General features: G+C 41.4%; 1 protein-coding gene across 5 annotated transcripts in view; it reads left to right on the top strand.

The window, feature by feature from the left end:
- dennd1b (DENN/MADD domain containing 1B) overlaps positions 1 to 27,609 on the top strand; it is a 108,280-nt gene that overhangs the window by 53,378 nt on the left and 27,293 nt on the right. For 4 of the 5 annotated variants that reach the window (XM_034080777.2, XM_034080780.1, XM_034080779.2 and 1 more), the window contains 7 exons: positions 787 to 840; positions 1,335 to 1,445; positions 8,980 to 9,080; positions 11,625 to 11,670; positions 13,352 to 13,453; positions 22,198 to 22,323; positions 25,833 to 25,934. In XM_034080777.2, coding sequence (XP_033936668.1) covers positions 787 to 840; positions 1,335 to 1,445; positions 8,980 to 9,080; positions 11,625 to 11,670; positions 13,352 to 13,453; positions 22,198 to 22,323; positions 25,833 to 25,934 — 642 coding nt within the window. The remainder of the gene's footprint in view (positions 1 to 786; positions 841 to 1,334; positions 1,446 to 8,979; positions 9,081 to 11,624; positions 11,671 to 13,351; positions 13,454 to 22,197; positions 22,324 to 25,832; positions 25,935 to 27,609) is intronic. The other variant, XM_034080781.2, reaches the window with a different exon arrangement.

Here is a 27,609-nt window from a genome sequence, read left to right as displayed (position 1 = left end):
GCAACTCTCAGGTGTTTGATGCCATTCTTCCTGACACACAAGGGCCACAAATCAAAGAAATACTCAATTGCTTCAGATGCCTGAGAACATGTATTTGCTGATTTGCATAACAAGTAAATAATATTCACGTTGAAACACTTGAGTCGTAGAATACTAAACATTATGTATGTGTATTTACTGTAGACACTGCATTGGTTTTAAGCAAAAACCTGCAACAGATGGTCTAGTGAAGGCCTGGAGAAACGCAGGTGTACTAAGGAGGACACCGGAGAGTGTGTGTATCACCAACTGAAACACAATAGTGTGTTTCAGTTGGTGCTTTGTCTACCTGTCTCCAAACACCACGTCTCTCAGGCCCCTTTGATCTAAACACTGAACCTGCCCTGCTCTCCCAAAGTGAGACAGGCAGCCCTGTGATCCTCTAAACAACCTGTGTGTGTATGGATGCACATGCGCACCTGTGTATGTATACTATGTGCTCCGCTAGCCTTTTTACTGCTTAAATAAAGACTCAGTTTTCCACCGGAGACATCACCCCAGTCTGCGTCTATGGGGAGCTGAGCTGCTATTGAGCTTTCTCTGTTCTGTAGGCCTGATAAAAGCATTGCAACAGTTCAGACACTAGCTCAGCAATTCATATAGACAGAGCTGAAGATAAGCCATAAATCATAGAACAAAGTGAATGGCCTTCCCCCCCCCCCCTTCCCCTTATTCTCTTCTGTGTGAGTGGTATGCTTCACATGTGACCTTCCCTCTTCTTTCTCCTGCATGTTTGTGTTTTCGCAGCACTCCTACTTCATCGCCCCGGATATCAATGGACTGCCAACTATCCCTGAGAGCGTAAGTATTCATGGGAAAGAAAAGAGACACTAGGAGATTAATAAAGGGTCCCTTTATTCTGGAAACATTTCTGTCTCTAATTATTCTTAATCAGAAACACTTGTCACCTATTGAAATGTTTGCATCATCCTCTTGTTCAGTTTCATCTCCTGTGGTGCTTGCACTTTTAATGCCAAAGTTCTCTCTTTCTTTTGAATTGGTATTCAGATTGTAGCTCTAGCATCAAAGTCTTTATGACGAGGGCCACCTTAAAACAGTTTTATGAACAATTCAAGCAGAGATTAAAGCTATTTCCCAAACATGATTATATGAAATGGTTTGAATCTGTATATCTTATCAATTTATGTTTTACTGCAAAACACAATGAACAGAAGTCCCAGTACTGCCTGTCTGTCTTTACTCTGGCACTCACCGTCTGCAGCATTGACACTTTACTGTAAGCAAGGACAGTTTGTGATGTACCTGAATGTCCTTCTGTTCCTGTCCATCTCCAGAGGAACCTGACGGAGTACTTTGTGGCTGTGGACGTCAACAACATGCTCCAGCTCTACGCCAGTATGCTGCATGAACGGCGCATCATCATTACCTCAAGCAAGCTTAGCACTGTGAGTCCATTCCTTCCAGGTCCTTCTCTCAGCTGCAGCTCAGCCCTGCCCTGACAGGCACAAGGGGAAAGTATTTTAGAAAATAGTTTATGTACTGCAGGCAGTTCCTTGAACCTTTTACTCAATTGAGGTGAACTTTTGTTGTGTCTTCAGTCCTTTTAAGTTTCATTCTTCTAGATTCTTGAACAGTATAATGAACAATACAATAACAAAACATCAATATTATGTACACAAATAACTTTCCATAGCTCATTGAAACACGGTAGATACAAATACAAGTAATAGTATATATTCTTATCAGAAATCACATCATATTATAATAGCATGTTTACTATTCACAGTCATAGAGAGTCACAGTTGCTATTTTGTGCTTCAAATCAAATTCAGATACCAATTTGCCCTCTTGAAAACATATATATCTCAAATGTAAGGACTGAATCCTAGATTGAACATGAATCTCTTCATCAATAATCCAGCAGGATATCACACCCTAATTAGTGCGATGAGGATATTTATCTGACATGGCTAAGCTACTTGTACAGAGAAAGTTAGGCTGATATGTCTGCCCCCCCACCCGCCTCTTTGCCCAGGCATCCTGCAGTCAGACAGCCGCACTATCGCGCTCTGACAAGCTGTGAAATCCCCACTAAAGCTGGATTATATTTGACTTTTTGTTTTATAACTGCAACATATTAATGTCCGAAAAGCCTTAAATTATCCCTTATTACACGCCTGAGCTCTATAACATAATTTAAAGTCCCTTCTGTCTGTACGTGGGAGGAAATCTCTCTGTGTCTTTCTCCCTCTTTCCCGCCCTATGTTCCTCATTCCAACCTCCCCCCGTTATCTATGTGTCTGACGAGGCAGAGCCAAATGTTTATGACAGATGAGATGGGAGAGGGAAGTGATGTCACCCAAGTGCGATCTGTATCGGTGGTGTAGCCCGTCCTGCCTCAGTATCTACGAGGCTGCAGAACACTGAACAGCCGGAGGGGCCTGTGGGTGGTGATGGGTGCTGGAGGGAACGGTTCCCATGGTCTCCCAGAGGAGCTATAATCAGAAAGAGCTGTAAAAATTACCCAGCCCTCAGAGAATATCACCTGTCTCCCCTCAGCACCTCGGACCAGCAGTGAGTCGGGCTGCACACTGCGCTGTGACACCAGGGTTACACCATGTCAATTATCAGACTCAAGGGTGAAGGTTTTTTTCTTTTTAGCAGGAAAAGGGGGTGGAGGTGATATTTGTCTGTGATTTACAGTTTTCTGCTGCTCTGAGACTAATCTTGACTTGTTTTTTTAACAAATTTATGTCGACAGGATTTTTTAAGAGCTTCCACGTCAGACCTTTACCTCTGTAACACTTTCATCCTCGGCAAGCCTTCATCCACTCATCTGTCTATCCATCCATCTTCCTCAGGGAGCAGTGTTTTGGTTTTGTAGCAATATATGTCAGGCACTGTAGTACAAAGGTATTTTCACATCTCCACTGGGATTACTAGCAGGCCTGATGTTATTACTGCTCCTGTGATGCGTTATGTTTTGCTGTTGGGTCGAATGACCTCCAAGTTCAAGTGGAAATGGCTGCTACAATTCTGTAAGGCATCTCTCTGTGTGTATACATGCTTAGCTGCATGCCACACCACTATCCTGTGATCAAATACCTTAAATGCTGCAAAATGTATATTTAACATCAGAGTTTGTCAACGTGTGTGTTGAAGTCAGTGTCAGCAGTCACTGGGTGAGCAGGTCATATTTCTATAGTTGCTTTGCACAGATAGAGGATTTATGTGAGAAGGTATTGTTAGTAACATCGTTAGTACCATCCAGCTGCTTTTCACCACCTCCGCCTGTCCAGCCTCTCAGCCGAGCAAAGAGAAACGGAATAGAAAGTGGAAAGAGAGAGAAAGACACGCTCACACACAGAGATATCCTGCCTGCTCTAGGTGCTGCCTGTGTTAAAGCCCCCGGTGAACCCAGCGTGTCAGTCTGCCGGTACATGGCGGCGCGTCTCGCAAGCAGCCAACAGCAAAGGAATAAATCATGATCTTACAACAATGCGTCAGTTGACTTATTGCTGTTTCGTGACCGGAGGTGAATGGTACCACTGTTTTAAAGGCTGGTCGGCGGTGGCGTAGGGGCGGGAGCCAGCCGAGCGTGCAGCCTTGTCATAGGGCCGTATAATAGGGCTGCAGCGGCCCTTCCTCTAACTAGTCAGTTGGGAGGACCCCCACCACCATCGGCCCACCACCCTCCGTGTCTTTCATCTGCCGAGGCCCCCCAGCTCTCGAGTCCATCCTCTGCCCTGTATATCGCCCAAACTCAGAGAGCCCGGCCCGGCTGACAGCAGCCCTCTCATCAGCCTGTCAGGCCTATGCTAACAAGGAACTATCCATCCACCATGCCCTAGAGTGCCAGCTGTCTCTCTGTTTCCTGCCTTTTCCTCTGTTCTTCTCCTCCTCTCCTTCCCTGACTCCTCTCTGCTTCCTTACTTTCTCTCCATCCTTAGTTATTCTTCCTAGCTGACACACTATTTTCTGTCCATCTGTCTCTCACTCAGCCTGGCTACACCTCTCTTTCTCTCTGAATCCGCATCCCTCTTCCCGGGTGTCTTAATGCGTCTGTGTTTTTGGGAATCTGCAGAACATCGGGACATGTTCCCCTCAATAGACTCATCTCAGCCCCGTGCCATGTGTCTGACTTGTGCCGCTGTGAACGAGTATGTGCATATGTGCACTTTGTGGGTGTTTGTGTCTCTTTTGCATGCATCTGTTTGTGTGTCTTCTGAGCTCACAGGTGTTTGTACCTTATGTCTTGTGTCTTCCTGTGTGGGAGGCCTGGCGTTAGCTGTTACCTGTGTTGTCCTGTGTGCCCTCTCTCTCTCTCCCTGTGCCACCTACTTGTTTGTGGCACACCTGCCTGACACCAGCGTTTGTCAACAGAGGGAGAAGCAGAGCGCGGGTAATTGGTGACTTACTCTGTGCAGGGGAGGGGAGAGGATAAACCAACAGGAAGGAACGAAGGAGAGGTTGCAAGGGACAGAAGGACAGCAGGATGAGGGGAGGAAAAACCGAATAAGAAATGAAGAACTTGGATGGAAATGAGGCTGAGCAAGGAGAAGAGAGGATTGGATTTGGAAAGTGTGTAGGGACAGAGTTGGAAGGGAAGGCTAGTGGAGGGGAAATGAGTGTTTGAGGCTGGTGTGAAGAGGTCAAGAGCAACTCTGTTGATACCATTACTCTTCTCAAATTGAATTACATTTCCTGCAGCAGCTATTTGTCTCACACCCCGCTCTTGCTGTAATTTAAAATGTGCAATTGGTTCCTTCATCTAAGAGTATGCAAGCAGAGGTAATGTGTGTTGTTGTGTGCTCAATCCCTTAAAATCGCCATTACACTGCCGTTGAATATGAATAGAATGCGAAATAAGTGTATCGGCATCAGTGTCTGTGTGTTCTGTCAGTGTTTCACTTCAACGTGCCAGTTGTTCCGGTAAAGAGGAATGGTGCGAGTGGAAACACACTGCTCACTGAAGGAGGCCGCAGAGCTCTGAGTTGCAGTGTTTGGAAGATCTGAGTTCTCTGGCGCGTCTTTTAAGGACACATCACTGTTGAAGAGTTGTGTAGCTCTTAAAGCAGCTCGAGGGACGAGCTTATCTTAATATGATGATGCATGAATAAGGAGAGCCGTCAGAAGAGTTTGGGATCCATATGTGACTAACATTTTTGGTTTTGTGAATATATGTCATAATTCAGCTTCTTGGTTTATTTCGTGCAGAAAAAGAACAACTGGCTGAATCCTTATTACATACTAGATTATACTGTGAAGTTTATGGTGGCGTCACTGTACAAAAGTCACACAGTTCATTCAGTAAGCGTACATACGTTTGATTTTACAGTGTGATCGTAATGGACAATATTGTCCTACAATGCAATGCACAATATAAATGGGGGCTGCTTACAGCTGGAAAGTGTTAAAACCCATTTTAAATGGTTGTAAAACAGTTTTGTGAACACAGCAGAAAGAAAACACAACTATTAATTTCTTTATAAACATTTTAATGCTTATTTGAGACATTACAACGTTGCTGCTTGATTGATTTCATTGACACTGTTCTTGATAGAATAAAAGGATTGTGTTCATTGAATTATGTAAACCATCTGCAAATACCGTATCATAAAGTAAAACATTTAGTAGTACTTACTTTAAACTATTATGTAGTTTGAAAGGGGACAAGGCAATTGTCTCACACCCCATTAATAACACAAAGTGTGCGTGACCACTTATCTTAGGTGCATTGCTCAGTACTTAAAAACATCAACGCTTATTGTGTTTCTTTTTCACAACTCTCTTTCTTCTCTTACTTCCATCTCTTTAGGTCTCTCTCTCGCCGTCTCTCCTTTCTTTAGTCGCGTGGAATGGATCTTGGGAAACCAGTGTTAGTGTGGACACTCTCTGTCTCGGCTGCAGTGCGCTAAAAAGCTCTCAGCGCTGAACCAAAGACCTTGACTGCTTTTTGAAGCAGGCTGTCGCTGTATAATCGGTTTTCTCAGAGGAAGGGGGAACACACACACACACACACACACACACACACACACACACACACACACACACACACACACACACACACACACACACACACACACACACACACACACACACACACACACACACACACACACACACACACACACACACACACACACACACACACACACACACACACACACACACACACACACACACACACAGAGTGTAAGAGGCAGGCAGCCCCTCATTACCGGGCAGAGCCCTGGTCCCTGAGGACTGGACCCAGCACCTAATCCTGTATTTGTTCTTGGGGACTGTATCTGTGATTCTCCATTGAATGGAATATTAAGCACCCAGGTCTTTTGTGGAGCGTGTAAGCCATTTGGCTCCACTCATCTATTATTTATCAGCCTGGCAAATATTTTATCAGCCTTAGCCTCTCATGACCCACTCTCATGTGAAGACCCCCCTCTAAATGAAGGGAAAAAAAGGTGCGATTTCTCTTTTTTTCCAATTTATCTTCCTTTTACTTTTTTTCCTCGTTCGTTCTAAAACCTTAACAAGGACGAAGGGATTTGTATTAAGCTGAATTAGAGAAGCAAATATGTGAAGTATTCCTCTGGAGTTCTCTCCAAATGTTCTTATCTCAGGCACACTGCCACCTCCATTGCTTTGGAGATAGCATATAAAAGGGAAAACAGAAATCTAGATTTGCTTTATAAATCATTATCTTAGTTTCAGTAACCCCTCTCGGCCAACTCCCCCAAGCCAGGAAACTCAGCCTGGGAAGAAGAGAAGCAGAGAGAGAGACTCCTGTTTTCCCTTTCAACCTGAGAGTAAATCATGCCAGTTGGGGGGCTCACCTTGAGGCCTGGTGGAGATAATTGGAGTTGGTTAGCGAGGTGTTCTGTGCCATTACCTCCTGGTACCAGCGAATGGCTGGGGCTTGTCTCGCACTCCCAGAGGAGGAATACACTCGCCTGTTGGCGCACCGCTAAGTGTGTGCGTGCGTGTGGCTCATGTACGTATGTGTGTATGTATATACACAGCCGGATAGCTGACCTCTCTTCATCACAATTTAATGGCCCCTCACTGTCCTCGCTTTGGAGAAGGGGAGAAGGGGTGTGATGGTTTTGATAGTAGCTCTTCCACCAAGTGCCTCACTTTCAGACATTAATATTCATAGCATTGATTTATTTTCAGAATTAGCAAAAAAACAAACTGTTTGCCAGGGAATTCATCCTGACAGGAGCGTGGCATTGTTGTGGTTTATTTGAAGGCGGCGGCAGCGGAAATATGCATATGCAGATACACAGAGCAAGACACCAATTAAATGTTGATTAAGTCCTAACTATTGTGGGACTGGGTGTATGAGTTATTGAGCAGAAACAATAAAAAAAAAATATGTGAAAAATGAATACAGTTAAAACAAACATGCAGGGACGCACATGCACACACACACTTTTAGTTTGAAGCTTTGGAGATGTCCGGTCTTGATGTTGGGATGGATTTAGAGGGTGGGGCACTCTTTCTCCTCCTCTGGCTGGGGTAGCTTTCAGTCGCTAAGCTCACCCGCTTTTGTCCGGTCAATTGTGACATTGTGTGTGTCAGTGAGCAGGGGGTCTCCTGGTAGTGTGTGTGTGATAGTGTGTGTCCGCTTCACACATTGACTGTGAAGCTGCAGCAGTATAACGCTGGCTGCTGCTCCGGGGTCCCGGCGGTATTGGCCTAGCCCGCAGTCTCTCTTGGCGAACTCATGTTTCATTCTTTGGCAATTTGCCCTAATGAAGTCCCGCAGGAGCCCCTCAGACCTCTGTTCTCTTTCCATATTTAATCATGTTATTTTAATCTGGGGGATGAGCTAACGCCTCTTTCCCCTGCCGTGTCTGTGTGTCTCAGTGTGTGTGTTGCAGGTCATTACTATAGCTGGCTTTTCATGAGATGGGATGTCAAGAGGGGGTGCCGGATTTAAGACAATGGGAGACAATGACTTTAATTTTATGTGTAATGTTGGTTTGACAATGTAGAGAGCTCCTTTGAAAATGGATGCCATATTCATGTGATTGCTTCTCATTATTTGTTAAAACATATTATTTTCTTTTTAATTTCCTTCTCTAAGTAGCTGGGGTAATTTAGATTTGTATGGGGAGTGTCAGAACTGTTTTTGTCTCACTTTGGTCTGTTTGGTCACAGCACGATTCTCACTTTGGAAATGAATTGAAAAGCAGTTATTATGAACACTGGGCATGCATTTGATCTAATGTTTGGCCATTGAATATATATGTTTTTAAATGTCTAAATGCCAAGTGCAATATTATTGGAGTGCTGACCCACAACAAATGAATCCATATGCAGGAAACATTGGTTTAATGTTCTCCGTGTGTAAAGCACGTGTTGCCGTTCTTCATGTCACTTTTTTCAACACTTTTACCTTCACATCAAGTTGTCTCTCTTATTCTGTGATGCTGTCACGAGTTTAAGATACAGTAAGGCTTCCATCAACGGGTTGATCTCCAGCTTTCATTCGTTCTGCTCTTGTTCAACAGTAGCTTGCAGGTTGTGTGTTCATCACAACAGCACTAGACATGTCGGTGTATTTTCTGAGGGCTTTTGTTTTTAAGCAAGATGAAATCAAACAAATTGCACATTGACGCATCAACACAAAACATCACCAAAGCAACAATCTTTATCATAAAAACAGGATATTAACAGGATATTGTTTGTGAGGAATAGTCTTGCTATTCTGTTTTTTTTTCTGTTCAGTTTTTAGCAGGGTAACATTTTAGATACGTTTTCGAAATGTCAGTATATGTGACTCAAAGTTATTTTGACTTGTTGCAGTTTTTTCCTTGTTGCAATCCTTGAGACTGAAATCACAAACCTTCTGTTAAAAATGTTAAACTACCCGTAGTCATAAAGCATAGAGGTGTATTTCCTTTTTCTTATTTTGTTGTGTTGCTTTGTAAAGTTATGTTGAGTTTCTCCTCTGGCTTCTCTCCCTCTCTGTAGTTAACTGCATGTGTCCACGGTGCAGCTGCTCTGCTCTTTCCTATGTACTGGCAGCACATCTTCATCCCTGTTCTGCCCCCGCATCTTCTGGACTACTGCTGGTAAGGCTGACCACCTCTGAAACACACACACACACACACACACACACACACACACACACACACACACACACACACACACACACACACACACACACACACACACACACACACACACACACACACACACACACACACACCTTCATGCTCATCATAATAAGTGTTTACACCCACACTCTTTTTCTTATTCTTTCTATTAGTTTGTGTAGAAACACATCTCCTCAAATTCTCTCAGTCTCCAAGTTCTTCATATGATTCCTCTCGGGGGGGCTGCCTTCTCCTGTGTGGCCCCTCGACATAATGAATGACCTGGAACACCTTGCTCCATATTTCATGCCAGTGAAAGCACCATGCTCTCATCATCTTAACCCTCTCAGGGGTTCATTACCACCCATCCATCTCCAATCCAACATATCTGAATGGACTTGATTGAAACTGAATAAAGAGCTGAGGTAACGGCTCATCTACAAATCTATGTGTGTTCATATCAACGTTAGATATGTACATATAAAGAGAACAATCAGAGTAGGGAAGTCAGCTTATGTAAAAGCATCTGTTTTTAGTTGAATCAGTGCCGGTAGCGCATTCAGCTATTCATCACTGACAGTAAAATGTGATTTTCAACACTCTGTAAAGACTCATCATTATCTAACTCAATCAGAGGGGTGTCCTCCAAGCACCGATTAGATAACTACATTATATTACATGCTCTGTGTGTGTACATGTATTTGTGTAAATGTTGGTGAAAGTCCGCATATTCATGAAACAGAGGAGACAGCAGCTGAAGTTCAAAGCTCCTGCTGTTTGCTTTGCATTTACTTTAAGTTGATTAGAAGCCCGTATTCCTCTGCCCAGGAATACACCGACCCAAAGCTATCCGATCATAGAAATGGATACAATTATTTGACTGTTTTAGATTTATTTTTTTCATAGTAGAAGGGAAACATACTGTATTATTCAGCTTTTCCTTTAACTAACTTAAACATGAAGATAAATATCTCATAAGCCAAGAGTTACATGGTAATAACCATGCATGCACATTTCTCCCAGGAAATTAGAATTTTACATTTTACCCTCCTACCCTTTAACATAGTGTTCCAAGTCTGTCGTTTTTTTTTTCTGAATTTACCTTCTTTTTAGAGGAAAACCCGTTCGAAGTCCGGCAAAAGCATCTATTATTGGTATTGTTAAAATACCAAATAGTGTTAGTAATAAGAGAAGTTGTAACTTTGCTGTTTTATTTTTGCATTTCTGACTAAATTAATGCTTACTTAAAGCCGAGACAGACTTTACAAAACCTTATTGAATTAAAGGTTAGGCCATAGGTCAAAGGCTACAAAAATGAAATACTCAAATGAAAGTCCTGAAAACATTTAAAAAGTGAAAGCAGTCCAGTAAGACCAGAACATTTTTGCTTACCCTGCTACACACTCAGATTAATCTAAATGTTTCTATTCTTTGTGGAAATTATTTTGGATTAAAAAATGTTTGGTGGCTATGTCATTCATTTAAAGGTGGGGTAGGTAAGTTTGAGAAACCGGCTCGAGATACACTTTTTGTTATATTCCATGGAATGCTCTTAACATCCCGATAGCAATGAATATCTTAAGTGCTTTGACAACAAATCCATAAAAAGATGTCATCTGTGGAAGCCGTAGTACTGTAAAAAGCACGACCAATCATTTTAGCCAGCCCAGCTAAAATAACTGGATGGCCTACCTGCCTGTCAGCACAAACTTATCTCGTGCCCTCATTGGTCATGTGCGCGTTCGTGTGTGTTGGAGGAGGGGCTCTGTAAGGAAGTGGCAGATTTTCTCCGGTTGCGTATTTTCAAATTCTAGCGCACTCAAGCTGATTTCTCCAAAATGACCTACCCCACCTTTGAAAGATTGATTTAGGGAAAAACATATGAAAATCCGTTTTGCTGCCTATGTTAGGATTATGTTTTCTCATGCAGAGTTTGTTAGTTTCAGTGCATCCAGTGCACATCTGTTGCATCACAGTAGTTTTTTTTAACAACCATGTTTAGCAGTTAAGAACCTTTAAAATAATATGAGCTTATGTTCTTAGCTTTTATGATTTCATATGTGATTATCAGAAGTTAAAATATAAAGAAGTTAAATAATTGAAGTAAAAAAAAAATGCAATCAGGTGTTTTATTACTGGCAGGTCATACCTTCAGAGTGAATACAGAATAAGTATATCTTCTTTTAATCAAGCTTCATTTGTTTAAGGGGAGGTATGCTGAGAACATGGCTCTTTTTTTAATTATATAAGAACACCGCTAAAGGCAACATATCCTTACTATGAATAGGATGTGATTTATACTTATTTTGCTTGATAAATCATTTAAGATTAATCAAATATCGGCTTAGTCAGTTAATTAATTGTCTATATTATCAAAAAGATATCTTTAACTGTTATCTTTTAACTTTTTCAGATGGTTGTGTGAAATGTACTGTGCTAGTAAAGTCTCCACAAATATTGATATACTGTCTGTAACAATCTGATATTGATATTGTTTTGTTTTCCTCTCTCCATTCACAGTGCCCCCATGCCATACTTTGTGGGAGTTCATCTCAGTCTGCTGGAGGTACGTTAGTCAATTTGTGGGTATACATATTATGTGCATGTAAATAAATCTACATCATTATATTCTATGTGCATAATGATGTATGCTGCTGCAAATTGACATATGTATGTGAACACTATATGAAATGTATTATATGAATATATATATATATATATATATATATATATATATATATGATGATCTTCTTTAAAAGGAATAACGAAACTACATTTATGGACACTATATGAATTATAAAATATAAAATCCTAGTGTTTCCTCTTTGTATAAATGGTCAGGTAATGCTGCATCTCTTTTGGTGAATTATGCTCTTATTTTTGGTCTAAAATATTAGGTATTTCATTCCAAAACATTGAATATTTTTTTTTTTAAAGGTTTTTTCATCTTTATCTCTCTGTCTTGCTTCTGTGTATTCTTAACTAAAAGTACAAAAGACAGAGGGAGAAAGGCTGCGAAAGCCTCTGCGAACAAAGAGCTTTTTCTACTTCATTGTTAAACCCTGAGTGTTGGTTGGGGGCAAGCCGTCACCAGCACTGCTGTTGTGTGTGAATGCTTGTTAAAAGCATGCGCGCTTTGCACTTGTGTAAGTGTGTGTGTGTGTGTGTGTGTGTGTGTGTGTGTGTGTGTGTGTGTGTGTGTGTGTGTGTGTGTGTGTGTGTGTGTGTGTGTGTGTGTGTGTGTGTGTGTGTGTGTGTGTGTGTGTGTGTGTGTGTGTGTGTGTGTGTGTGTGTGTGTGTGTGTGTGTGTGTGTGTGTGTGTGTGTGTGTGTGTGTGTGTGTGTGTGTGTGTGTGTGTGCGAATGCATATGTTTTAATGCAAATATGTGTGTGTGTGATATCTGTCTGACAGTTGCGGCAGAGGCAGTATTTATCACACTCTGCATCCGTGACAGACCCCCTTTCCACCACTACATAATTAGTCCAGATCAGCATGTGAGCCTCCGCTGCACATGCTGTCACAAAAGTGACAAACTAGAAATTCACACACTATGCTGCCTCCCCCCCACACCTGCCTGCATCCTGTTCCACACTGAAATAATAGTTGAATTTGTCGCCATCAGGATGCACACAGCATCACTGTATTGTTGTTGATGCATGAGGTTCTGGTGCTGTGGAAAATGTTTGCGCAATCCAAATGTTTCCTCTCAGTGCCATTCTTCATTTTTCCAGTGCGTGTGTGTTACAGTAAAGATGTCCTAACATTCTTTTTCTTACACGCCATTTTTCATTGCTAATCGTAAAAGTGTGGTTTTAAATGTGACCGCTGTGCTTTCTCCTATTCTAGGGCTTCAGTGCAGCAATGGCTTTATCTGCTAGGACCCACATCTGGGCCCCACCTTTCAAATGTTAACTTAATTACATGATTTGATCATTTACCAAACTATATTCTTAGGCTTTTGTTATTTAAAACATACAAAACATCCATGATTCCCCAAATCTGGCAACAATCAAAAGCAGCCTTTTACAGATATTTATTATATTCAGTTTTGTACAGCAGATTTTAAATTGTTAATATTAAAACAACTTTTGCATGCAAAATTGGAAATGTAATAATATAATATTTAAATAAATATAATAATAAATGAGTTGAAGATTTCTTACATATTTTTAGGATTGTGAAGAGTTTAAATGACTGTGGCAGCGTGAGCACTGTTGCTGATAACACCGGACATTTCCTCCTTTAGAAAGTACGCAGCCGATCACTGGAGGATGTGGTCATTCTGAATGTGGACACCAACACCCTGGAGAGTCCTTTTGATGACCTGCACAACCTGCCCAGTGACGTGGTGAGAAAACACACACACACACACACACACACGACCACACACACCTTTTAGCAGCTTTTCAACAGTCAGCATTACACATGACAAACAGAAGGTTCCTTTTCCCTCATTCATATCAAGTTTCATAATTACAAATCCTCTTTCTCTCATACTCACGCTCACATGCACATGCAGACACACACACGCACACGCACACACACAGAAAAACCTACACAGACAAACACATACATACACATGCAGAAACTTGTCAAAGTACAGCTCTGTCCCCTCCCCACATCATTAATGACTGCGGCACAGGCTCCTCAGATTGTGGCTGTCTAAAGTAAACTCCCGTCGCGTCGTATGACGCTTGAAGGCGAACAGCATTCCCCGACCATCAGAGGCTTGTGGGAAAATGTGCAACTCCCTTCCCTTCATCTCCATCCATTCTAATCATTATTTCACAAAGTCTTGCATTTCTGCCTGCCCACTGGCACGTTTCTGAGAGCGAGAGATAGGAGGAGGGAACGAGACAGAGAAAAGAAAGAAAAGGCAGAGATGGGTGATTTTCTAGAGGGAGAGAGTGGGAAGAAGGGGGCCAATTACCAGTGTGGGCAGTGAAGCCACCTGCCAGTGCATCGTCTCTTTAATTAATGGAGCACTGACGCCGGTCAGTGATACAGGAAGCATCGCCACAGCGCCGGGGTCACTCGCACATTTATACACACACACACCACGTTCTTGTCTTCCCCGTCTTTGTGGAAGTGGGATCTGTTTGTTTAGCTGTTTTTCTGGGTGTATGTATGAAAGCTCCTCTGTGAGTCACTGAGGCCCTGCTGAGGCTGCGGCGCACTATTACCCACACTGCTAACAGAATATTCTCAGGTTCCACCGCCTACCGACTCCTGGCCTACACGCAATATATAATTCAATCCACTGCCCAACAGACTCCAGACCTTGTCACACTCCCACGCTTCTGGTTATCCTGCCTTAGCACTGCTCAGCATACTATGGCTGCTAGTGTGCATTGATGCCTCCTTATGACCTGCTAGAATGCGATCTTTCCCGACATTTGAAACAATTTCCTGCCTACTTTTTTAGCCTGTTTACCAGCCTGCCTTACTGCCTGGCTGCTGGAGTTTCATGACACCTGTCTGCCTTCTTGTCTCTCTCACAGTTCTTGCCGCCAGCCTGGACGTTTCACACCCGCTGTTAGCTTCTCCTGCTTGTTTGTCTTCTGCATGTGCCTGTCTGGCTGCAGTACCTCCTTTTCACTTCCTGCCTGCGTGCTTTTCTGCACCGAGGGACTTGAGCCCTAAATTAAATTGCAAACTGAGTTTGTCATAAAAAGGAGCCAGGGCTTTTGAAAAACGACAGAAGCAGAGAGAAAGGCCTTTGTCTTTGCCGTGTGATAAATTAAGTGGCAGGCTCAGAGCCTTTTTGCTTTGATCCCCTACTCACCATTTTTCCTTACTAATGACAGAACATAGCCCGCATATCATGTCAAATTACACCACCTGAAACGGAAACCTCACTGGCATTAATATATTTATTGCAACAAATTGTTGTTGTTTTTATTCGTTTCACTTTTTTTTCCCCTGTCTCTTCTCATCTTTTCACCGGGGCTAGTAGATTAATAGGGAAGCGAGCAGGTACTAATTGAGTGGAATTCCAGGTCTCTTGTTAGTTTGCTTGTTAGTGATGAGGACACGCCACATGGCATTTGATGTTTGTGTTTACAGACAAGAAGATGTTTGAGGCATTGTGCAGTTTGTCAAACAGAGCCCTGACATTTTGATTAATGCTGAGCCTTCTATGCCTGGGCTGAGCTGCCGTGCGTCGTGTCTGAGCTATTTAAACACTCTTCATTTCTCCCTAATTCTCACACTGAGAACACTGGCTACTTAACACTCAGGCTTTATTCAGTGTGAAACTGAAGCCCTGAGACCTATAAAGTAATGATTATTCTGGCTTTAAAAGCCCAGCATCACTTTGTATGAATATATAAAGCATGAAATGGTTTAAAAGGTGAAGGCCACAGGCAGTCTTTGTGCGTCTTTTAAGTCTAACTAAGAGTGAAAACAAAGCACTCTGATGTTGATTTAAGCAAACCTTTAGAGATCTGTCTAATTATAGCGATGCAGGCTGTGAGCACATGTGGACTCTATTAAAGCGCTCGGCTGACCAGTGGCCGTGCTTTTAGCAGGTTCAGAGTTCACAGTTGTCCTGAATTAGCCGCCCTCTTTCAGACAAGACCCCTACACCGGCTCCACTTGTGCCCGCCCCTTAATGGTCTTTTCCCTCAACTTCACAGTTCACACATAATATTTCAGATGTATCGACTATTACTTATGCTACTATGCCAGTAGTGGTTCCGTTTAGCAGAAAAAGGGAAAATCTGAATAACAGAGTAATTGGTAAGGGGTCAAAAAAGGATGCAACAATCTATTCGAAAATTGTGTTTGACTTTTTTTTCAATTGGAAACATTCAGCATTAATTGTAGTAGTATTTATTTAAAGTCAATCTAAAACCTCCTTGCTTCAACTTGTGTGTTTTCTTTTTTAAATATTTGTTTGACAAATGATGCATATAAAGGAACTTTTTTGTTGCTTTATTTTAGTTTGTGCTTTTTTTGTTTTGACAAATAAACATTCGGATATTACTATGGAAATATATATGTTTACTATTGTTACATATTGTATTTTTAGCAGGATTTTGCACATTTGAAGATTTGTCTAAGTTGAACTTAAAGTTTAAATAGTTTTTACACATAAATAAATCATATTAATCTCAGCGAGACTGTGCTCGTGTCAGTAAAATCAATGTGTTGACAAGCACACTGAAAGAAATATTCAATAATAAACATTTTTTTTCCTTGAAGATCAAGGTATTTTTGTGTCTCTTTCTGAGATCCACAGTTCCTCTTCCGCGCAGAGATCGTGCTGATAAAGTTATAATTGGCTTTGGTTGGTGGGATGTTTACTGCGCTAGTCATTAAAAGTATCCAAGAATAGCGAATTAGGAGTTTGTTAATTCTGAAAACAAACAGTGTGTGACTGAATCAGATTTTTTTTTGATCCCGGCAATTGATCTCAAACCAATGACGGAAGAATTTTTTCATTTATTATTCTTTCTGTGCCACATATTCAAGGTGAGGAGCTACAATGCAGCTTACATCTTTATTTTCAGATGCTCTCTCTCGCTTCACAGCCTAATTCCTTCTATTCTCCTCCTCTCTGCCTCTCGCTACTTTGCTGACACCGTGTACCCATACATTCCTAGCCTTCATACATTTGATCATTTGTATTCCCAATCAAGGGGGGAATTTACAGCGTACACTCCTACTTCCTGTATTTCAAGCCTGCATTTGGAGGTTTACAAATGAATGAGGGGGTTGAGGTTGTGTCTGCACGCCTCTCCTGAGATCACCTGGCACACTTAATCAAACATCGCGGCTTTAATTTGGTGTTCAGTTTCCGATGCTCCCAGAAAACAACATCTACATCATCATCTACAACAGAGTACAGCCGACAGCAGGCGAACACACACACACACACACACACACACACACACACACACACACACACACACACACACACACACACACACACACACACACACACACACACACACACACACATTGACGGCCAGGATCATTCATCAATGACATTCAGATTTAGCTCAGGAGTAAACTTTTGTTACTCACAGATTTTTTTTTTTGTATGTCCACCAGATTCTTCCATTCTTAGTTCAGATACAGCCAAGAGTGTTTGATTTCAACCTGTGACGATCCAATAAGCCGGAGCCACCAACAGAAAAGCCCCTCACATGCTGTTCTAACTAGATGTTAGCTCAGTGCGGGGATGTGGCCGCTCCACCTCGGTTACATACTGTACTTTCCTAAAAACAGCCTCACTGACTACAACAGATAATTACCAGCTCCAAAGTATTTGATTTTCCCGTTGTTTATTAAGGCTGTGCTTCACTAACTTCAAATTTCCGTATCAGCTCATTTGAAACATTATTTTACAGGTGACGATTGTTTTAAATGACGCTGAACTGTGCTCACACCCTCTCTCTGCAGTGTTACAGCCCCTCATTTACTCATGTGGAGTTTAAAAGCTGCACTTCATTTTCACATACTCGTTCTGCCGGCGGTTCACTCCGGATTAGGAGTCAAAAAGAGAGAGCAGCATCACCCACTGCGTTAGTTATTGAAGTGAGAGATGACATTTAGCTGTAGTTAATTATGTATGCAAAACTCAGCCGCTCAGCTGCTATGAGAGGTCAGCTCGACAAAGTAACCCCACACCGGGGAGAGTCTAATGGCAATGAGATAGCCCTATTAAAACACACACACACACACACACACACAAATCAGTTTTGTCCCCCTTGCTTTCTCACTCTTTTTCAATTCGCTTGACTATATTGTATTGCATGCAGCAGATCAAAATACTGAATTACTTATTATTATATATCTCACAAGGTGCTCTAATAGCTGGTCTGATTTAGTCTTTCTCCGTCTTTGTGTTTATCTGTTTAAACTTTGATAATTTAATGTTCAGAATATTTGTTATCTTACCAAAGACTAGAAGTTAATGATTTGATGTGTTAAGTTAAGAATGATTGTAGTTAAATCTACCCCAATTAACTCAAATTGTATTCCTTTAATATTGCAATTTACCGTATGTCAGAAAGAGGTAATTAAAAATGTAAAAAAATCATGAAATACAAATAATTTATTTGAAATGTTAGTAATTATTTCAAAGATTGCAACTAACATTCACAATATGCACATGAATGTGTGTGCATGTGTGAGTGGGTATGCCGGTTCTCCCTGTGTCTTTGTTCAGATTTGTGTGTGTGTGTGTGTGTTTTCTATGTACGTGTGTGTGTACAGTTCAGACTGCAGCACATCAAAAGAAAATGGGAGATTTTCATAACTATTTTTTTTTCTTTGTAGTTCTTTAATTGCGTCCCCATGGCTTTCTTTCCCTGGACAGAATCTTAAACAAAACATTTTTTTGTGAGGAGAAAACCCAACTTTTTTTTTTAACAACAGACAAGTGTCAGGGTCGTTATTCAGGAGGATTTTTTTTATGCTCTTGTGAACATTTAGAGGAAAATCTAAATATATATTCAGTGATTTGTGAATAACTTGTTTTTCTTTCACTTGCCTTTTTAGAATGTACTCAACAGTAAACATGATTTTGACAGTAAGACTCATGTTTTTTCTTTTTTTTTTGACTAAAAGTTATTTAGAAAACAATATTGATATGTCCAATAGCTAATTAACAGCAATGACCAGGTTTAATATGTTGTGTGGTTTGACTGATTATAGATTTTTGAGTGGCTAGAAAAACGCTGTATAAATGCAGTCCATCTACCATTATATGAGCATTTTGTTTTGACATTTTTTAGTTCTCATGCAGTGATACAAATATAATTATTTCATAAGGTTGAGAATAGAATAATGCTGTTCTTGTTCAAAGAAAATGAGAGGTGTTAACGTTAACATTATTTTATTATTTATATATTGTGTGGGTGTAAAGGAAAAAAATATACAGTACCTGCATACATTGTGTATTAACATAGAGAGTAGGATAGGAGTTAGGGTCCCCGGCAGGATGTTTGTGTTCCAATGGTCCTTGTCTGACTGTAAACCTTAATACTGCTGTCGGTGACACCAGGAACCGCGTGCATCCATGTGTACACATACGTGGACTCACACCCACATCCACACAGATGCCTGGTGTCACCTACGGTGGTATCATCCCTTACAGCCAGACAGGGATCATCATTGCACCTGCTAATTACCATCTCCAGCTGGAGAGTTAAATGGAGATCTGTTCTTTGTCTGACCTTTGACCCCCTGCTCTTTATGTGACGCACTTCAAACCCTGTTTGGGGCTGGCTGGGCTAGGCCTTAATGAGGCCCCATGTCTGCCCTCTGTAGGCTGTGCGCCTCGGATGCCCCACTTTCATCCCCGACCATCTTCCCTTGATGTAAATTGAAAAGATCACAGCTATGGGGAGAAGACCTGTACTGGAAAGGCCTCTCTGCATAGATTATGAATATCATAACTCAACAGTTTTTTTCTCCCTCCCTCCCTCCCCCCCTCCAACCACCCGCTCCCCTCCCCCCCCTGCCACCCCTTCCCTGTACAATGCTATAGTTCTAATTGGACCCAATGGGGGACTCTCTGCCTTTGATCTCATCACCGCCACTGTGACTTTACACTAAAAAATGTCACTGCCAAATAGGGTTATCACCTGTAGAGCCTGGCCTTCCTCTGATGCCTGTACGCATCTCGTTAGCTTCACTCAAACTGTAAAAGTTAATTAGTTTGACAGAACCATTACCGCGGAGGCATACCTGATGATTGTGGCGTAGGCGCCATATTCAATATCCAATTACTAAACACACATTTATTTTTTGTCTCCGATATGTGAAAGAGCACACTACGGACTGTGCTTCCTTTTACTGTCAGCAAAAAACATATTCTGGTATTTGTCATGCACTTCTACTATATTTGTTATATGTGATCATTTAATAATCATTTGACTAAAAAAACAGTATTTTGCACCATGGCTAATCTCACTCGTGAATAAAAGTGCAACTTTGAACTTATTGCTTTATCACCCGTTTTTCTCTGGGTAAAATAACACAAGTGATTGTGTCCCAACCTCATTAAAAAGTGTTTGCCACGGCAGTGCTCTCACCCGTTCAAAGCTGCTGTACAGAACTCTGTGTGCACAGTAAACTCCGCTATCCCGTCTTCTCTGACAGTCTTTGGGGTATGCCTCCCCCACTTAGACTGACATTGTGTTCGCTTTGATTCCCCCCTCCTCAAAAAAAAGACAGTTTAATGATTTGTGAGGATGAGAAAAAAATCAGTGAAAACGCACATAAACATGAAATATTAATTCCAGAAAAGGCTTTACATAAACATAAAAGCATTTAGCACAATGAGTGAATATGGAGATGGCATTTGTTAATTTAACCGTGATAAACTTGGTGTTTGATGCCTATGAGCATTTGCAATGGCAGCGCGGGGACGTTGTGGAGAGTGAGAAAGCCCAGGGGAGAGGAATCCACGCTGTTCGTTTTGTCTTTGTCCCAGTTTAAGACTGCCACTCTCTCTGTCTCGCTTTCCCTCAGCCTCTGTTTCTTTCTGCCTGTCCTCTGTATGAGCTGCTCTCACACTTTATTTCTCCTCCCTGAAGTTTTCCAGATAGGCTAATTGCAGATGCCAGACCACGATATCCCTCTAACGCTGTGGCTACACAGCATGATATATATGGCCACCTCTGATTGAAGTAGACCTGATCAAAATAGTTTTCCATTACAGAAGAACTGGGGTTGTACAATGGTAGACACAACTTCAAATGTTCTACTGCTTTCATCCTTTGTTACTTCGTGCCCACAAATACTGTTACAGTACAACCATTGGCAGCATTAAAAATGCATGATATTGATGTACTGTAAAGATGGAGTTGTAAATGTAATGTGCAGTCTTTCAGGGGCGGAAAGGCTAGACAATTAGTCCACAAATATCTGACACACACTCTGACCACAGAACGTCCAAGTAGCACTCTATAAAGAGGTGATTGAATGGACCGGTGAAATATGCAGTTCAGTGTTCAATCGAATAGGCAGACTGCTAACCAAAAAGGTTCATTCACATTGTTCCTTGTTATTTCACACACACTTTCATCAGTGCTTCATGTGTCAGACTTCTCGCCAACGTTCGAAGAATGCAGAGGGAAGTTAGACCTTAGAACAACTCTGCCCTGTTGTAGTGCTCAAATCTGTAGATTTCATTCTTCTGAGTTCCATATAGAGAATTTAAGCATCAAATGTACAAGGCTTTGCTTATTATATGATGATACACAGTCTAGAAATGTTAGATAAAACCCTCCAAAGGTTTTCAGTGAGGATCTACAATGAAACTAATTGAAGTTGATGGTTAAACTTTATGAAATCTTATTTCTTTAACATTGTGATCCAAGCCAGTTCTTCATTACAGTGCAACCCAATCAACTGTTGTGCTTTTGTGCTAAGTTGGCACAGCCCACACAGAGCGCAGCAGTCCCTCGCTCTCCTCCTCCTCCCCCTCCTCCTCGCTCTGCCACCACACAGTCAGACTACTGCTGAGCAGGTGAGGAGAGCCTCTTGACAACTTCCTTCCCGGACTCCCCAGGGCCCGCTGGCCGGGGTGAATCTTTTGTCATCCTAAAACAAGCTCGGGCCTGCTACTCCTCCACTCTCGCCTGGAGTCCTGGAGACAGAGCCAAGAGAGGGGGGAAATAATTAAAGACATTTTATGTCAAGTGTCCCTTTCTAGAGGGAGTTTGGGAGAGCCAACAGAGGAGGGGAGGACTGGTAAGAAAGAGGAGAAGAATAGGAAATGGAGGAAGAAGTGGAAAGGCAAAATACGAGTTTCCATTTCCTCTCTTCTGTCCCCTCCCTCACGCCCCCGCCCCCCGTCCTCTGCTCAATTAGCAAAGCAGCAGGTGCTCCCAGCAGCACAACAGAGAAGCTAGCAGGAAAGGCTGAAGCTTTTCCTTTTTTTTCCCTTTCCTTTTTTGAGATGACCTGCAAATGTGATACTTCACACCCAGAATGGGCTAGCTGTTTCCTCCACCAATTTCAGAGGTGATAATTTAACTTTTACCCCTCCATCTCTCCCTTTTCCTCTTCCCACTTATCTTTCCCTTTCCCTCACTTTCTGTCCCTCTCTTTCTCTCTTTTGTTTTCCACCAGGTGTCCTCTCTGAAGAGCAAGCTGAAGAAGCAGTCGACAGCAACAGGAAGTGGTGTGGCGAGGTCCTTCCTGAGAGCACAGGCCGCTCTGTTTGGATCCTACCGAGACGCCCTCAGATATAAGCCTGTAAGGATCCAATGTCTTTGATCACTACCAGTCACCTTGTCTTATCAAATCGCTGTGCCATATTGGAGCCATCATTTCCAAAAATAATTTCAATTTGTATACTATATGCTTTGTTACCATCAAACCCAAAGTATGACGCATACATTGAGTTATCTGGTTTAAAGGGATCAGTTAAACCCTATCTTGAGATATTTACAGAACACATTTTTATAGGGACAGATGGCACCAGAAAACATCGGAATGTAAGTGAGAAATAATGTTTTCGTTTTGTTCTTTGGCTAAACTGAGCATTTAAAATCTCCAAACTGCAGAGCAAACAAACCTAAATGTTAAATAGCACTCAGAGAGTGCAGTACGCTGCCAATACCAAGGCAGCATTCACATGATCCTTGAGTGATCCAATTGTAATGGGTTCTCCTTTGACCAATTCTCCACTCCAACACCAAGTGTCCTTATATTGGGCCAGTTATGTTGCCCTAATCCTGTTGTCAAACAAACAAAGCAAGCCAGAAACACAACCTCCTTGGCGGTGGTAACTATGATTTTTCTAAACTGATCATGCTCTGGTTGGGTATGATGTAAAAACATTGAATTGATTAAATATTAGGTATAAATATTGTATTTTTTTCTCACAAGCAGAAAGATTATCAGTCATGAATATAATATATTAGCCCTTCAGTAGCAACCAGTTTTTAAGAGATTAAAATTTGACTGGGTTCTGGTTAGACTGGGGCAGTTTGACTGAAGGTAAAAGGTGTGTTTTCAGCTGGAGACAGAGCTAAGGTGGGCCTGTCGGAGACAGTGAAATGTCAAAGGAGCTGAAAAGAGTCAGGACGTTCCTTTGAACATCCCTTTTAGCCACCGTTGGTGTTTTACTAAGCCCCTCTTACATTTATTTTCTAGATCTTTTCTGCTTATCAAGTCTGAGTCAGAGCAGAGCAAACTACAGCATGTCCTGTTTGTCAAAGAGCAAAGCCTTTGTTCCTTTGGCTTTGAGATTAATTGGACTTTGTGGACTCCCGGAGTCAAGATGCTACATTATTGATGCTGTCTCTTTTCTCTGTATACAGACAGTATACGAACAAACTGCCTCCCCTCTGACACAAGCACTGAGACTCAGCGTATGTGTGTGATTGTGTATGTGTGAGCACAACATGCAGTCATTTCTCAGTTCACTCACGCTCGCACTGGTTGTTTTTTTGTAGACAGGATCTGAATAAAAGCCATGGAGTTATCATACATGCACAAACTGCACATCTGCTTTCATGGAGATACTGATGATACTCGCTGCGCTCTGATATTTGTTTAATATCACTCTGCTAGTGATTGTTCCGAGCGCTGTGGTTCACAGGCCCGTATGCCCCGACAGAAGGAGGGGTGTGGATGTTTTGTTGGAGTCTTGCTGAGATGTAAATGAAACAATACTGGAAAATGATAATGAGTTGAGAAGCAATCAGCTGATTAGAGCAGCATTTCTTAGGTCATCAATTTCAGCTCACGTTGATGCGTCCCCAGGTGCTTCTCACCACCTCGGAGAAGCACACGTGTCTGGCAAAAAGAACCTGAAATAGCAGTTCAAATTAGTTTTCACCACCGTTGATGAAGCCAAGTCAGGTGTGTGGGTGGGCATAATCCGGTGGTGTGCGCTCGTTACTGTTCAGTGGCAGAATAAGCCAAAGTGTAACTCAAGTGGGCATGTAACCAGTTCATATCGTCCCACCACGTGTTCAAAAGTAAGTATGTCTTGCACAAGAACAATTTGATCTGTAAGAATAAAGTCTCAGTTTTGTTTGCAGTCAGTCAAAACCTACAAATAACACCAACTCGACAACAAAGAGAGAGATTGACATGCATTCAATCCAATGTGAAATGCAGAAAGACAACAAACAAACTAATGACAACTGTTTTTAAAACATTTGGAATCTTGAACATCATTAATAGCACAGATTGGAGTTTCCATCTTAAATCTTTTTACCGTGCGGAACAATGCTTTCACTTATAAATACTCCAACATGCTGATCAACTCGTTAATGTACAAGTAAGCATTGTTGTTTTACCTTTGAAAGTGTTTTGTGTATTATAACTTTTTTATGTATACACTAATACACCAAATAACATTCCTTGTACGTGAAAACTTGGTTGGCAAACAATCTAATTCTGATAGTCTGATGAAAAGAGTACAGTAGAATATTGATATGTGCGTAGATAGAATTGTCCACATACCCTAATCTCTGACAGTAAATGATATTGTCTTTTTCATAGATTTCTTGTAAACTTACTGCGTCTTATACAGTTAGTTCCCCCTAGATCTGAACATTGATCCACAGAGAACTGCCCACTTGTTCTGGCACGTTGAACACATCTGCTATGATAAGCTTCTCTTTTTTTCTAAAGCTGCAATCTCTTGTATAACGTATGACCTTGGTAAAGAGATTCAGTGAGTGTTGTTCTCTTCCTTTAGTTGTTTTAAACCGTGTTTAGATTATTCAAGCAGCAGTATCAGTTGGGGTTCGGCCAAAACATTGTTGGATACTAACTTGTAAACAGACCCAGTGTTAGAAGTTTCTCAGTAGAAGTTATTTGTTTGTCTCGGCATGCTTTTCAGTGTTCAGCTGCACTATGGTCCGCGGCTGTAGCACCCAGATAGAAATGGCAAAGCTGATTAAACTACAACAAGCTACTTTCAACTGGGCTTTTACGAGAGAACACGCCTAAAAAACTTTTAGTGATGTAAGTGGAGCAGTATCCCTGTGATGTAATGTGGGCCACTGGTACAGTATCATGCGCCCATCCTGGAAAATGAGGTTGATTCCGGTGTTGTTAAGTTGTTTGTGCCACACTGTGCTCGTAGCCTGGAAAAGACAAAAGCACATTTTCTTTACACCCGAAGAATTTAGAGCTTCATTGAAATATGTGAGAATTATGTTAAATATGAGAAAACATGCATTTGAAATGGCTGTAGGGCTGTGTGTGATTGGCCCGCAGTGGTTCTGCTGCCATCCTCTGTGTCTATAGCTCACAGGCCAATACACATGATGTAAGAAAAAGAAATAATGTGTTCATGTAGAGTACTGGGGAGTTGACTGGGACATTGTCTTCTCGTCCGGGGGATATGGTCTGTGCTCTTCCAGGGAAGCTGTTTTAAAAAGGACTGTTTTTTAATTCTAATACTCTTCTTCCTCCTGCTTGATCCTTCCTCTTTTCCTTCCTGTCTCTCTGTTTTCAGCCGCACTTAGCCCACTAATGAATAAATCAATTGAAATACTGGTTTTTTAAAAATACTTTTTACAATGCATAATGATAAAGGAAGATTGTTTTGTCTTAGTGCTTTGAATCACATGACAAACCATATTCTTTATTTGCCCCCCCTGCATTTCAAAGCACCACATGCTCATTTCCTGAAAAATGTAAAAGTGTTGGACAACAGATTGGTACAAAGAAAAAGGAGCCAAATGAATTATTATTATTTATTACCTTTTCTACCAATAATGTGACTGTGTACTTCTCAGGGGGAGCCCATCACTTTCTGTGAGGAGAGTTTTGCGAACCATCGATCCAGCACCATGAAAAACTTCCTGTCCATGGCTGTCAACCTGCAGCTCTTCAAACAGGTGTGTGTGTGTGTGTGTGTGTGTGTGTGTGTGTGTGTGTGTGTGTGTGTGTGTGTGTGTGTGTGTGTGTGTGTGTGTGTGTGTGTGTGTGTGTGTGTGTGTGTGTGTGTGTGTGTGTGTGTGTGTGTGTGTGTGTGTGTGTGTGTGTGTGTGTGTGTGTGTGTGTGTGTGTGTGTGTGTGTGTGTGTGTGTGTGTGTGTGTGTGTGTGTGTGTGTGTGTGTGTGTGTGTGTGTGTGTGTGTGTGTGTGTGTGTGTGTGTGTGTGTGTGTGTGTGTGTGTGTGTGTGTGTGACGTGTAAGCGGACACCTTGCCCGTCAGGCTTCTATGGGCAGGGCGTCCATAGACCTTCATAATGCCTATTTTAAGGTTCATTTGGCCATTAAAATGCGTTTTGATCTCATTTTATGCGAGTAATGAGTTTTTATTTCTGATTATTTGTGCAGTACATGTACATGATGTTTAGTTTGCTAGTTATGACGAAGATTACTTCATGAATGTGTACACATTCATGGTTGCTAAGGTGGTTGCTATGGACGCTGCAACAGCTCCCAGACCACGTGATCAACAACAATGGCTGTCCTTCGTGTTATTCTCGGTGAAAATGCCTATTTTAAGGTTCATTTGGCCATTAAAATGCGTTTTGATGTCATTTTATACGAGTAATGGGTTTTTATTTCTGATTAGTTGTGCAGTACATGTACATGATGTTTAGTTTGCTAGTTATGACGACGATTACCTTACGTCTGTGAGGAAAATACACGGGGCTCAGAGCCTCGTATTTTTAAAATCTTTTTTTCCTTCTAATTTATTATTCTTTTCAAAATAACACACTGTTATTTACTCACCAATAACACACAATTATCCTTGCTTTTATTTATTGGTTTAATTCCATAATCTCGGTCTTTTTTGGCGTTCGTCAGGAACTGAATTTAACAATAAAAATAACCGGAAACTGACGTGGGCATTTCGAGCGATTACCCAAGATTCTCAGCTACGCTGATTGGATGTTTTACCCGCAATGCATGCTGGGGTTTGGTGTTTATATTAGATGAAATCCGGAAAACATTTGAAAAGACTAAAATAATACTTAATTCCGAGTGTTCTTGCTTTTCTCTTTGAAAGTCATCACATAACGGCATTGTAATACACGGTTTGGCTGCATTACATATTACAGATATGCCGTAGTTCTTTATTTAGAGCGCCCTGATGAGAAGACCTTTGGAAAAACTGAAGAAATGCCGCCGAAACTGAATACTTGACGTGGATCATAAATATATCAACAATTAAAAAACTTCTCAATTTCTCTTCACACAATACGTCTCCTTGCAGTATCAACACTAATTCGGCTGACTTTTACATTTGATATAATTCATAGATAGGTTATATTTACACCATAACGGTGCACAGCTGATATAATAGGACTTGTAGTTTTTAAAGATATTACTGATTTGAATTGGATTGAATTTTGAATGTAAGAATGTAAATACTGAGTCTGAAATAGTATAGCAATATGCTGTAAAATTATGTGAAAGCATGAATAAAACTACACATCTTCAGATGTTGTACATACAAGTGTCTGTGTGTACCTTGTGTGCCTAGTGGTTAAAGCACGTTATTGAATTATTGTTTTTACGTGTTATATTTGATTAAAAAAATATTAAGAGTACATATACT

This window comes from Pseudochaenichthys georgianus, chromosome 4, assembly GCF_902827115.2.
Source record: "Pseudochaenichthys georgianus chromosome 4, fPseGeo1.2, whole genome shotgun sequence".
In the NCBI taxonomy this organism is placed as follows: Eukaryota; Metazoa; Chordata; class Actinopteri; order Perciformes; family Channichthyidae; genus Pseudochaenichthys; species Pseudochaenichthys georgianus.
Note: the sequence above shows the minus strand (reverse complement) of the source record. Positions and strands in the feature narration are given on the sequence as shown.